The sequence below is a fragment of the Myotis myotis genome, unplaced genomic scaffold (genome assembly GCF_014108235.1).
Source record: "Myotis myotis isolate mMyoMyo1 unplaced genomic scaffold, mMyoMyo1.p scaffold_m19_p_9, whole genome shotgun sequence".
Taxonomy (NCBI): Eukaryota; Metazoa; Chordata; class Mammalia; order Chiroptera; family Vespertilionidae; genus Myotis; species Myotis myotis.
In genome coordinates, this window is record NW_023416401.1 from 25,972,903 (window position 1) to 25,985,820 (window position 12,918).

The 12,918-nt window shown below is 50.9% G+C and overlaps 1 protein-coding gene across 2 annotated transcripts in view; it reads right to left on the reverse strand.

Annotated features, from left to right (window-relative positions):
* Positions 1-12,918, reverse strand: part of CDH22 (cadherin 22) — a 121,963-nt gene that overhangs the window by 45,426 nt on the left and 63,619 nt on the right. For both annotated transcript variants that reach the window (XM_036323663.1, XM_036323662.1), the window contains exon 4: positions 960-1,079. In XM_036323663.1, coding sequence (XP_036179556.1) covers positions 960-1,079 — 120 coding nt within the window. The remainder of the gene's footprint in view (positions 1-959; positions 1,080-12,918) is intronic.

Here is a 12,918-nt window from a genome sequence, read left to right on the forward strand (position 1 = left end):
AGCCTCTCACATCACTTCTCAACGGAGCCCGCTTCTCCAATCCAAAGTTGCTTACAATTCCTCTCATGCCTCAGGCTGTTCTCCTCCTCCCAGTCTTGCCTGCACCATGCCCTCTGCCTGGAATGCCCTTCTCTGAATTTCCGTCTGGCCAAGACCTTCTTATCCTTTGGAGATGCTGCTACCACTTTGTCTCTTAAATCTTAATTGCCCATGCATATGCCTGTGCCCCTGCCCCAACCTGACTATAAGCCCCACGATAGCTTTTGTCCCCTCCTATCCCAGGGACAGTGACAGCCCCAATCCTGGAACTGACAGCCACTCCCAGCTGTGCGACCTCCAGAGAGCCACCGAGCCAGAGCCACCTCACCTCTGGCGGCAGTCTCCTCCTTCTGCCCCCCACCCTCCGTGCCACTCTTGCCAGGCCCCTCAGGGCAGGAACCAGGCTCTAACCTCCTAGTGAAGTGGGGCATCGTCTGGCGTGGTTGGAGGAGGGTAGATAGCAGAGAACCTTTTCTTAACAGTGGGCTTCTGTTTTTCCGTCGGATCCTTAATGACTGCCCTATGAACAGAGCTCTCCTAACTGCTGAAAAGGTGCCTTCACCAGCCCACCTCCCCAAGACGACATTCACTATGACACGCCTGCCTCAGTTTAGCTCCAAGGACAAGGGGCTGCTTCCTCGCTCGGACCTCCCAAGTCCTTTCAGGCGCCCATAGTGGCCGCCCCTGCCTTTGTTTTTCTGCCAGTCTTGCGGGTGCCCTCCGCTCCATTCTTTTATTTCTCAGTCCTTCCCTCTTCCTGTCCGGCTGCCCCTTCCCCCTCCCTTGGGTCTCCTGGAGCGGGCAAAATGCTTCTGTGTCCTCCATCCTACCCTCAGCGCCCTGTGGTTGGAAGGGTGAGCACACAAACCCGTGTGGTCCTCGGCCCAGGCCCACCCCTCTGGCCCGGCCCCGCCCCTCACCGGTCTTGGGGTCCACCGTGAAGTGGTGCTCTCCATCCAGCACGCTGTACACCAGCCGAGCGCTGCTGCCATATGTCGGGTCATCCGCATCCGAGGCCATCACCTGCATCACCGATGTGCCTGGGCCCGGGGGACCAAGCGATACAGGGGTCACCTGGGGCCGCTGAACTCATCCTCCCCACCTTTTCCCACCCCGAAGGAAGCTGGGAGAGGAGACCCAGGCTGGGGAACATTGAAGCCAGGCCCTGTCCCCCCACTGAGTCCTAACCTGCTTCCTGACCAAGGGCCTCCCTAGTGACTGACACAAGCAGGAACCCGGAGTCAGATTTCAGTTCAGACCTCCCTTCCCTGGTTCCCAGCTGTGGGACTTTGGCGATGGAAGGCAGCCCCTCTGAATCTGTTTCCTCTCCAGCAAAATGGGGAAATTCTAGTCGTTGGTTCATGAGGGAATGCGTTCTAAACTCCCAGTGCAGAACAGCTCTGAGCAGACATGTCTCTCAGTGGGTGGTGGTCATGGTCATTGTCACCAGGGAAGGTCATGGCAGTCAGAGTCAGAGCTTGGACTGGAAACCAGGCACCTGATTCCCAAAGCAGGGGTCTTCTTACACACTCCGCACTTCTCAAGGGAATTCTGCCTCCTTCCTCCCCATGCCCCCACCCCCCACTTCCCTCATCCCCCATCTGTGGCAGGATGAGGGGGCAGCTCAGGACAGCCAAGTTCATTGGGACTCAGAGGCCAGTGTCTGTCTCTTGGTCCCTGTGGAAGGAGAATGGCAGTGCCCAGCTTCCCCTGTGGGAAATAGTTGGCTGTGGGCCCTGGTGCCTTCCTGGCCCCTCCCCAACCCCCCCGTGCAGATGGTCCCCACCCCCAGACACACACACACTTCTCATGCTCCGCACGTAGGCTGCTGGGGAGAGTATAAATTGGATAAAAGTCCATCAAACAGTGGCAATTAAGTTATTGATTTTCGACGCTGCCTCATTAAACTGGGAGCTCCTCTCGGCCTGTCCCAGAGATGGCTCTAATTTGACATCATGTTCAATTTGACAAAAGCAGGGCTTGGGACGTGAGGCTGGACAGGATGGGGTGAGGGTCAGAGTGGGGAGAGGGTTTAAGGGGGGGACACAGAAAAGCCATCTGGTCTATCTGAACCTTTTCAGGAAGGAGGGGTGAGATGAAAGACCTAAGAGGGAGGCTAGGGGGCCCAGGACATGACCCAAGGGGGATAAGACTCAGACCTCACTGCAAGGAGATGCCCTCTTCTGAGTGCCATGCTGGTGAGGGAAAGGGGCCCAGGCCTCCTGGGGTTCTGAGCAGGGTCCTCCTGGGCCTGGGTTCGGCTCTCTGGGCCAGTAGGGCAGTGTGCTGGGAGGGGAGGCCAGCTCACTGCCTGGCTAATGAGTGAGGCTTGGGAAATGCTACTGCAGCAATTCTGCTAAGCCCGGCCTCTCCGCCTCCAGCCTGGGGCCCTCGATCATTCCAGACAGACACGTGTATTTATTTTTCACTCTTTTGCATTTCTCATTTCCCTCTCCTGTCCTCCCTCCCACAAGCCTCCTAAGCCTGCTCTGCAATGCGCCTCTTTCTTTGGTGGCTCCAGCTCCACGTCAACCATGTCAGAGTTCCCAGGAGAAGCTGGGCAAGAGGTGTTCGGGCAAGCCCCTCCCTCTTGATGCTTGGCGCTCAGGGGTTTCCTGCTCAGGGCCAGGAGCATGGCCCCAGGTGCCTCCACCCCATGCTACAGAGAGAGGAGAGAGGAATAAACTACTGAGTACCTATTACATGCCTGGCTTCACCAGCCACTTACATTCATCATCTCTAATTCTCATAGCATCTCTGAGAGGCAGAATGGGCCCCTCATAATTACAGGTGAGGAGACGGGTAAAAGAACAGAAAAGACTTGACTGAAGGTACAGACTGAGGAAGGAGTGATATTTGAACTCAGGATTCTCAGAGGCCAAAGACCTTCTGGTTGTCAGAGTCAGCACAGGCACAGTGACTCTGGGGATGGTGGCCTGATGTACTGAACCACAATCCGTACGACTCTGCCACTTACTACCAGTTTGACCTTGGGTATAGCACAAAACCATTTGTACCTCAATTTTTCTTATTTGTGAAATTAGGGTGACAGTACTACCAAACTCTTGGGATCGGTTTGAGATTTCAAATTTTCAGCACGGAGGACAGTGTCTGGCCCATGCTAAGGACTCAATAAATGCAGGTTGTTGCCGAGTCAGGAGGCACTGCAGCCAGTACACAATGGCACAATTATGCCCCCTCGCAGACATACTGAAATGGAAGAAGATGCATAAAGCATCAGGCTCATGGTGGGTGCTCAGTAAACACTGGCTATTGTAACTGTTATCAGAGAGGGTCCCCTTGTCCCTCCCCTGGGCAAGTGATTCCCCATGGATATGGCTGATTTCTCTTTCTTTCTCTCTCTCTCTCTCTCTCTCTCTCTCTCTCTCTCTCTCTCTCTCTCTCTCCCTCTCCCTCTCCCTCTCCCTCTCCCTCTCCCTCTCCCTCTCTCTCCCTCTCCCTGGCTGCATCCCAGGGATTCCCACAGGGATGATAGAATCATTTCCCCAATCTGGGATTCTTTATTGCAGCCATTACAGTTAATGCCAACATGTGGGGATGGTGAAGGGTCAGTGATTCACAACTGGTTCCCCAGGATCCACACCCCTCCCACCTTCTTTGCAAGTCAGCAGCTCCCCAGAACTGACAGAGGGTGCCAGGCCTGTAGTTGCTGGGGGACCATCTTCAGGTCATCCCCCCTAGGTTCAGCAGCTTGCAGTTTACAATGCACCATCACGTCCACTCCCTCCTTCAGTCCTCATGCCCTCTGTGATGTGATGCAGTGGTGTGCTGGTTCATGTTTAACCATCAGCTCCAGGGGGTGGAGGGGCAGGAAGGAATGCCCTACTTTGTAGCGTTTGCTGATTTTCATGGTGTAAATACTCCCGCCATGGCCAATTTCAAGCTACCAATGCGATATCAAAAGGCTCACAAAACTCCTGAAGAGAAATACTTAGCTCTTATGAGCTGAGGAAGGCACAGTGACTCTGGGGATGGTGGCCTGATACGAGATGATCCAGTAAAATCCTGCATTATTCCCATTTTACAGATGAGAAAACTGCTATGCATAGTGAAGAGTGAAAATGTCAAATTAATAATGAGTAAAAATGAAATCCATCATTATATATCATTATTTGATGATAATGATATATTGTGCTTATTGAATGACTGCTTTGCATTGGATATTGGTAAACCCTTTGTGTATATTATCTTACAGGATTTATATAATAAAGCCTTGAAGTAAGCTCTATTAAAATTTCCACTTTACATATGAGGAAGTGGAGGCCAAATAAAGCAGTGAAACACCCTGCCTTAATTTCTTCATTGGTGAAATGAGGGTGATAGTACTACCAAGCTCTCAGGATTGTTCTGAGAACGTGGATTTCTATTTTCAGAACCAAGGACAGTGCGTGGCTAAACTCACCTGGCAAGGAAATACGGAAGGTAGGATTCAAACCCAGGTCGATCTGATGTCAAAACCCACATGTATCCTACCTTATAAGGTAGGATAAGGCGGGGGGGGGTCAATGAGAATAGAACTATACAGACAGCGAGAGAGAGGGAAGAGTGAGAGAAAGGAAGGGGAGGACAGAGAAGGGATTTGTATTGAGCATTCTCCGTCCCCAATAGTTAGTTTAATTCAAGCCCAGGCTTCCAGAAACCAGGATGAAATGTCTGCTGTCCATGGTGCTGCCAGCCAGCCCTTCTGCTACCTGAGCTGGAGAGCCTAAGTCTAGTCTGGCATAGGAAGAGTTGCCAAAGTGATTCTTGGACAAACAGCAAACCAGCGCCCAGGGCTCCAAGTGGAATGTTACATTAGAAAGGCTGGTCCTGGGGGAGCACAGAAACCAGTGGTTTGCAGCCTGGCTGCACATCGAACCTCTTAGGAGCCATAAAATAAACCGGGCGCTGAGCCCCACCCAGACCAATTCAGTAGGACTCTCTCGGGGTGGAGCATAGGCAAAGGTACTTTAAAAAGCTCCCACAGTGATTCTAAAGAGCACCCAAGGCTGAGAACTGATGCCCCAGACACAATCCCCGATTGAACTGGTGAGGAAACTGAGTCACAAAGAGGCTGAATGCCTTTCCCCAGGTTACATCTTAGTATGTGGAAGGGAAATACGCAAACCTGCTCTGTGTAGCTGGCATGTCCCCTGCAGGACTCACTGTGCCTGTGCTGAGACTGACACCCAGGAGGAAGCAGCAAGGATGATGCTGTGTTCCTCCCAGGCAAAATCGGCAGAAGTCAGACATCCTGGGAGGAGATGCCCCCCACACCTCCACAGAAACAGCATGGGCTTTGGCATCAGAGAGCCCTGGGTTCAAATCCCACCACTTCTTCACTCTGTGCCTTCGTCAAGTCTTTCCTTCTGTTTGACCTGTTTCCTTGCCTGAAATGTGCAGAGATGCTCTGAGGATTAGAGTGATGGATTCAAGTGCTGGGGAAGCCAGGCACGTAGTAGGTGCTCAGTCAGAGTGATTCCTTTCACCTCTTTGTCTGGTCCCAAGGTCTCTGGGGCCATGTCCTTGGCCATGAGTAGGATATCCCAGAGCACCAGTTTCAGGAGGGAGGGGGCTTGCCCACCCCTCATCTCTGGTTTACCTGGGTGGTTCTGACATAGCTCCGCATGGAGTCAGAATTGCAACCCCTGTCTTGGCTCCCAGGCCAGAATGATTTCCTTTCTTGTCCCTTAACCCTTGCTATCTGTGAGGTCCAACAGAGACCCAAACTTGTGGTCCAGGACCCCCAGGAGAAGCCCCAGTTGGCTCAGGGAGGAGGGAGGAGGTAGTGCTATGGGGGGTGGAGCTCAGGGATTGAAGACATAAACTCTCATTCCAGCCCTGTCCTCGGTTATGGGAAAACCGTCTGACCTGACCTGACTGGGCCTCAGTTCCCCTTCTGGGAGATAGAGATAAGACTTTATCCTTCCTGCCTCACTGGATGAGGGAGATGCCTTAATGAGATGAAAGAGATGAAACACTTTGGAAAAGAACAGAGTACTCCATCGAGATGACCGAGTGTCATTATTATGAAGATGTTTGTAATTACGAGTATCCTGCCTCCTCCTCCCTCCCTGCACTGCCCTGCTGGGCCTGGGAAACCCTCGGCTCACATTTAGCTTCTCAAACATTTATAAAAAATGAGTCCCACCCCCTGCTGCTGCCAGAACTGCTCGGAATGCTTTCTATTAAAAATTAAAAACCACTTGTCGAGTCCCTGGGAATGCTCAGATTACACAGGAAACAAGGCCTTTCTCAAACTCGCCCCCAACCCCCCCAACTCCACCTTTGATCATCACTTATAATGCACTTGCTGGGCTGGCCTCCACCTCACTTCCGCTGCCCAGTCAGGGCAGCCTAATGCAGATGAATGATGCCCTGGAGATGCAGGGAAGTGACTGCAAAGGAGGGGGAGGTCACAGGAGGGAGGGGGAGAAGGCAGGCCCAGTGACCACTGACAGAGAAAGTGGCACAAAGAGATGGGACAAGACAGTGGGTCAGAGACAGACAGACAAGGGACAGAAGGACAAAGATTCAGAGAGATGGACAGAGAAAAAGTGGGAAGACAGAGATACCCAAACACAGAGGGAGAAATGAGGACAGAGACAGAGAGATGAGGTTTGGAGAGGCAGAGACAGAAGTGGGACAGAGACAGTGTGACAGAAAGAGGTAGAAATACAGAGATAAAGTTGGAAAGTGAAGTTATATAGAAGCAGAGACAGACGGAGATACATACGAAGCAGGAGGAGAGTAGGAGAGAGTGGGAAGGGGATAAGGAGGATGGAGATTTTGGCTTGATGGGGTGAGCCCCTGCCCCCTGCATGTCACAAACATTTCTCCAGAGTCTCCAGGGGACTCTGGAACACTGTCCCCTTACTCTTTCGCTGCTCATGGGTCCCAGTGATGGACTCACCCATGCAGGCAACTGGTGTGTGTGTGTGTGTCCAAGCCGCCCCCTGAGAGAACGGTCTCTCCACATTTAAAGGAGGCGCTCTGTTAAGTTGTCTGGTCACCTTGTTCGTTTGGGCCAGTGACATTCTAAGTTTCTTCAGGAGCATCCCTCTGCCAGTTGCAGAAAGCGAACATTTATCTTTGCTTATAATTCAGTTCCATTCAGTCCCCCAACATCCATAGAGCACCCTTTATGCTGGATCCTTGAGGGCAGGATGGTGGCTCTATCACTTTTGTACCCCCTGCCACAGTGGGCACAGGGCCTGGCATAGAAAATGTGCTCATGTTTGTTGAGTGATTTGCTGATGGAAAAGACAAAGAAAGACACTGGTACACTCCTTCCTGTCCAGATCACCTGGGCTGTGGGGTGCTCCTGAGGGCCAGAGCCTCTGCTCCTCTCTGCCACCTCTTCCCACCAGAAACCTCCTGCCCTGTCCCCCATGCCCATCCCCATCTGGGTGGAGAGAGCCAGTGCCGTTGCTAGGCAAGGAGATATTGCACATATAGATCTTCCTGGACTTTAATTAAAAACATCTTTAGAAGTTGTCTCTGCAGAGGCCAGCGATTGATTCTTGGCTTGGGCCTGAGGGCTGCTGAGCTACACTCTCTCGGCTGCAGATGGGACACTCAGAAGCTCCCAGCCTGCTGCTGCCCTCCCCAAATGGGGCCCTCGGGAATGCACTGCCTCCTGCCTTCCTCCTGACCTCTCTGCCCCGATGCCCCCAGCACTGGATTTAGCAATCAGTACGCTATCCCAATTTTATTTCTCTTCTTCTCGTGAACCTCAGTTTCCTCAGCTGTAAAATGGGGGTGTCAACACTTAACCCAAGAGAGTTCCTGGGAGGGTGAAATGCGATGAGGGATGGGAAAGTGCTTTGCAAGCTGCTAAGTCTTGCATAGGCTAAAGAAACAGTTTTGGCTGTTGGCGAGGCAGGCCAAGGGAAGTAGCTCCGGTTCTGGTTTCAGGGTCTGGGTCTGAGTCTGGCTCTAGTTCTTCCTCTGGAACCTCAGGCAAGTTACTTTATCTCTCTCTGGATTTATTTCCTCATTGGTAAAATGAGGACAATAATATCTGCCTTGTTTGTTCTCCAGGATTGTGAGAATAAAGGAAAATTGCTCCGCGAAAGCAGTATTGGCTGATAGCTATTATTTAGTGAATATCCCAGTGCAAACTACTACAAAACAGTCTTTTTCCATCCATTAAAGGTGCTGCACAGAGAGGACTTGGAACAGATGGGAAAGTGGCTGTGGCAGAGCCCCTGCCCACCTCCAGTCTGTTGAGCCCCAGTTCCACGGCCCAGCAATGTCAAGCCTTTGGCATGTAAGCCACCACATTCTCCTGCCTTTGCTCACAGCAGATATCGCTAATCAGTTGCGGCTTTTTTTTCTGCTGAGCCTGAATGAAGCTGCAGACTCCTTCTTAGCACAGCCCTAAAGTCACTACCAATTGATCAGAGTTGTTACCAGAAATAAAACTGATCTGCCACCACTTCGAGGTCAGGAGCCATATCGCGCTTATCTTTGCATCCCCACATAATAGGCACGGATCTGTGTTTATTGAATTGAAAGCAACCGCTTATTTTTTATCCCCTTGGGGCCATATATAAAATAGGTGCTAATAAATGTTTGGTAAGTTGGGTGACTCATATTTGCAACCCCTATAGGGCCAAGTACATGGGGGTCCTTGTATATAATGGGTGCTAATACACATTTGTGGACTTAATTCAATTACTTATCTTTACATCCCCCGCAGTGCCCAGAATAAAGCAGTAGCTAACAGATGTGTGTTGGATTGAACTTCCCATTTCTGCATCCTCAACAGTGCCAAGTATATTGTCTTATGCATAGTTGGCATGAATAAGTGGGTGGAGTTGAACTGGGCTCCCGCGACTGATTCTTGCTGCCCACTGGTCAGGTCTGACACCCAGGGGAAGGGGTCTGGTGCCCCTATATCAAGAGATTATCTGTCCAACTCTTCTCATCAGACATACTTGTTGATCTCATCCAGCCTGAAGCCTTACATTTCCTCTGTGTGTGGATGACTTCCAACATCGTATCTCTAGCCCCGATCTCGCTCCTGACCTTCAGACTCAGGGATCCAACTGTCCTCTTGGCAACTGCGCTCGGATTCCTAGTAAGCGTCTCCATCCTAACCTGTCCAATAACAAGTTCTTAATTTTGTGCTGGAAACTTGCTCTTTCCTGGATCATTCCCAATCCCAGCAAAGCAGCTGCATCCATCCAGAGACTCAGACCAAAAATGTTAGCATCATTCTTGTCTCATCTCTCACTCCTCACATCTAATCCCTCATAAACCCTGTTGGCTCTACCTTCAACATCCATCCATAAACCCATATCTTCTCACCACCTACACTGGTCCAAGTCACCATCACCTCTTGCCCACAGGACTGCGATTACCCCCTCCCTAATCTTCCTACTTCCAACCTTGCTCCCTACAGTCTATTTTCAACATGGTGGGCAACACTCATCGTTTAAATATGTAAGTTGGGTCATGTCACTGCTCTACTCCCTAGCTCTCTCAGAGTGCAACTGAAAACCTTTCAATGGCTGCAAAGTCCTAAGAGACCCTGCCCTGGTACCTTTTCTGACCTCACTTATTCCTCTCTTCACCCACACTGACCTTTTTGCTATTCCTCAAACATGACAAACACACTATGCCTCAGGACCTTTGCACTTGCTGTTCACTGTCTGGAACATTCTTCCTCCAGTGTAGTGTTTCTCCAAGTGTGGTCTCTAAACCAGCAGCATCAGCATCACCTTGGAATTTGTTTTAAAAAATGGGAACATTCCTAGCAGCTCAGTCCTACTGAATCAGAAAGCCTGGGGAAGGCAGCCATCTGTGTTTTGTCCTTCAGGCAATATAGATGCACAATATAGTATGAAAACTACTGTTTCACATGGCCCCTTGGCTCACTCCTTTGGTTCCTTCAGATCTTTGTTCAAATGTCATCTTATAAAAATAAGGGCTGCCTTATTCGGTTTGGATCAGTGGATAGAGTGTCGGCCTGCGGACTGAAGGGTCCTGGGTTCAATTCTGGTCCAAGGCACATGCCCTGGTTGCAGGCTCGATCCCCAGTGTGGGACATGCAGGAGGCAGCCGATCAATGATTCTCTCTCATCATTGATGTTTCTATCTCTCCCTTTCCCTTCTTCTTTGAAATATCTATATCTATATCTATATCTATATCTATATCTATATCTATATCTATATAGATATAAAGGCCTTCCCTAACTCCTCTCTCTAAAATAGCACTCTCCCAATACAGAGTGGGGCACAAGTAGGGTTACAGTTGTGAGTACTTGAGACACAGAATTTATTCTTGTTTTCTCATGTATTAATTAAATCTACTTTTGTCCCGCCCTGTGTAATTCCCAATCCCCTATTCTTTACAGCACTTACACCACTGGGTATATAATATATTGGCTTGTTTATTTATTTCCTGTCTCTCTCCCTGCTCTATACACAGGTTTCCTAAGAGTCTCCAGTGCCTGGAACAGTGCCTGGCACATAGCAGGCACTCAATAAATACCTGTTGCATGAATGAAATCCCTGAATGCTCAGAAGAAAACTTGGGGCCCAGAGAGGGGCAGGGACTTGGCCAAGGTCTTGAGGGAAGCCAGGCCTCCTGACTCAGCTGCAGGACCTGTTTCGGGGGCTCAGCTTGGCTGGCGTGCCTCTCCTCAGAAGCGGAAGCGTGGCGGCTTGTGGGAGGCCCCCGGCTCACTTTCCTTCCCTTTTAAGCTGGGAGCGGTTTAATTTGCGAGCTCTGCTGCCTTTCATGTCCCAAGCTGCGTCCCTGCTCCTTCTGATCTCCGAAGCTGCCCAGACCCAGTGCCGCGTGTCCGCCCCGCCCCCGTTGGCCCAGAACACGAGGCTCAGTAATTGTGACTGATTTTCAAAGCCGCCTGGAGTTTCCGCACGCACCCGGTGTCGAATTCGCTTCTCCTTCAAAAAGTTGCTCAAATGAAATAAACGCATTTAATTTCTGCCTCTTCCCTCCCCCTCCTGGGCTTCCTGGCTTGCTGAGTCCCCTGCCTGACTTTTTCCTGAGTGGAATGTCGGAGTGAGGGGGCTGGGAGAGGGAGGTGAGGCAGGGCTGGGGCTCCTTAGGGTGCTGCTTGTGAAGCTGGGGGCTGGCTCTGCCTCCTACTGGCTGGGCGACCTTGAACGAGTCCTTGCCCTTCTCTTGGTCTCAGTTTCCCCACGTGTGACACAAGGACCCTGGCCACTCCCAACGGTCTGGGAGCCAAGGTCAGCTACTTGCTCGGTCACTGCCTTGCTATGTGACAGTGAGCACATGTTCTCCTCTCTGAGCCTCGGTGTTCCAATTTGTTTGATGGGGATGCTACCACCAGTCCTGCCACCTCTTTGAGTTGAAGAGAGAGTGACGTAATGATAGACAAGCCATCCCGGTGGATATGGGGCTGGGTCTCCCTCTGGAGCCCCCACCCCACCATCCCCATCCATTCTCCATACAGCAGCTGGGGAGCTGTCTAGAATGCAAGTCTGCTAATGCTACTTCCTTGCTTAAGCCTTCCCAGGCTCCGTGCTTCCCTCAGGTCCTGGGATATGGCTCCTGCTTCCTTCTCCAGCCTCCTTTATGGTCTTTTCCATGTGGGAACGAGCAGGTCAGTTCTGGGTGAAGAGAGACAGGGCCATATCTTCTTAGGCCAGAGTTTGAATCCAGTAGTAGGAGCTGCTGGACCTGGGAAGTCAGGGGCTTGAGCCACCTGTGACTTGCTGTATGACCTTGGACACATTACTGCCCCTCTGAGCCTCAGTTTCCCCCATTTGCAAAATTGAATTCTAAGTACTCATTGGGCTCTGACAGTCCAGGGGGGTCTTTGCTACTGACAACTTCCAAATTTATCTCTGCAGCCCAGACCTCTCACTGAGCCTGTATATTGAACTGCCTTTTCCAAGATCTCCACTTGGTTAGCTAATGAATACTTCCAATTTTGCACGTCTGAAACCAAACTCCCGACTTCCCTCCACCCTCCAAATCTGCCCCTTCCATCTCGGTAAGTGGAAATGCCATCTATTTAATTGCCCAGGTCAAAAATCTCAGTAGACATCCTTGAATTTTCTTTCTCTCACACCCCACATCCGATCCATTAGCAAATGCTTTCAGCTCTACTTTCAAAATCTATCCATAAGTCGACCTCTTTTCAATACCCTCACTGGTACCACCTTGTTCCATGCCACCATCATTTCCTGTCTAGGTAATTGCAATATTCTCCTCAATGGGCACTCTGCCTCTGCCCCCCCCCCTCGCCCCCACCACCTAAGCATCACAGAACAGCCAGGGGATCCTATTAAAACTGGGATCATGTCACTCTTCTGAACAAGCCCATCTGCTGACTTCTCAGCTTGTTCAGCATAAAGGCAAAGCCCTGGCTATGGTCTACATGGCTGCAAGACCTGGTTGCCGCCCCACTTCTCCTCGGGGATTTTGCATGTACAGTCCCCTCTGCCTGGAATGCTCTTCCCCCAGGGCCCAGGCTTTCACATCCATCAGGTCTCTGCCTCAATGTCATCTCCTCAGAGACGCCTTCCCAGATCAGAGATCTGTTTGTTTACTGGCTTATTTGCTTACTGAGAGCAGGGAGGCTTGATTGCCTTTTCATTGCTGTGTCCCCAATGCCTGGCACATAGTAGATCCTCACACATATTTCTTAAATGAATGAAAGGAGACACCCCAATAGACACACAGCATGTCACATGGATGCACAGGCCTTAAAGTGCCATTTGACCAGCCATGGATGTGCACATCAGGCACACATGTGGACCTACTATGTGTGTGCATCCCTGCTGGCACCCACATTCACACCCTCACTGTTCCCTGTTCTTCCACTACCCCTTTGTGCCCATCAATTTCTCTGGTTCACTTCCTCCTCTTCAGTTCCT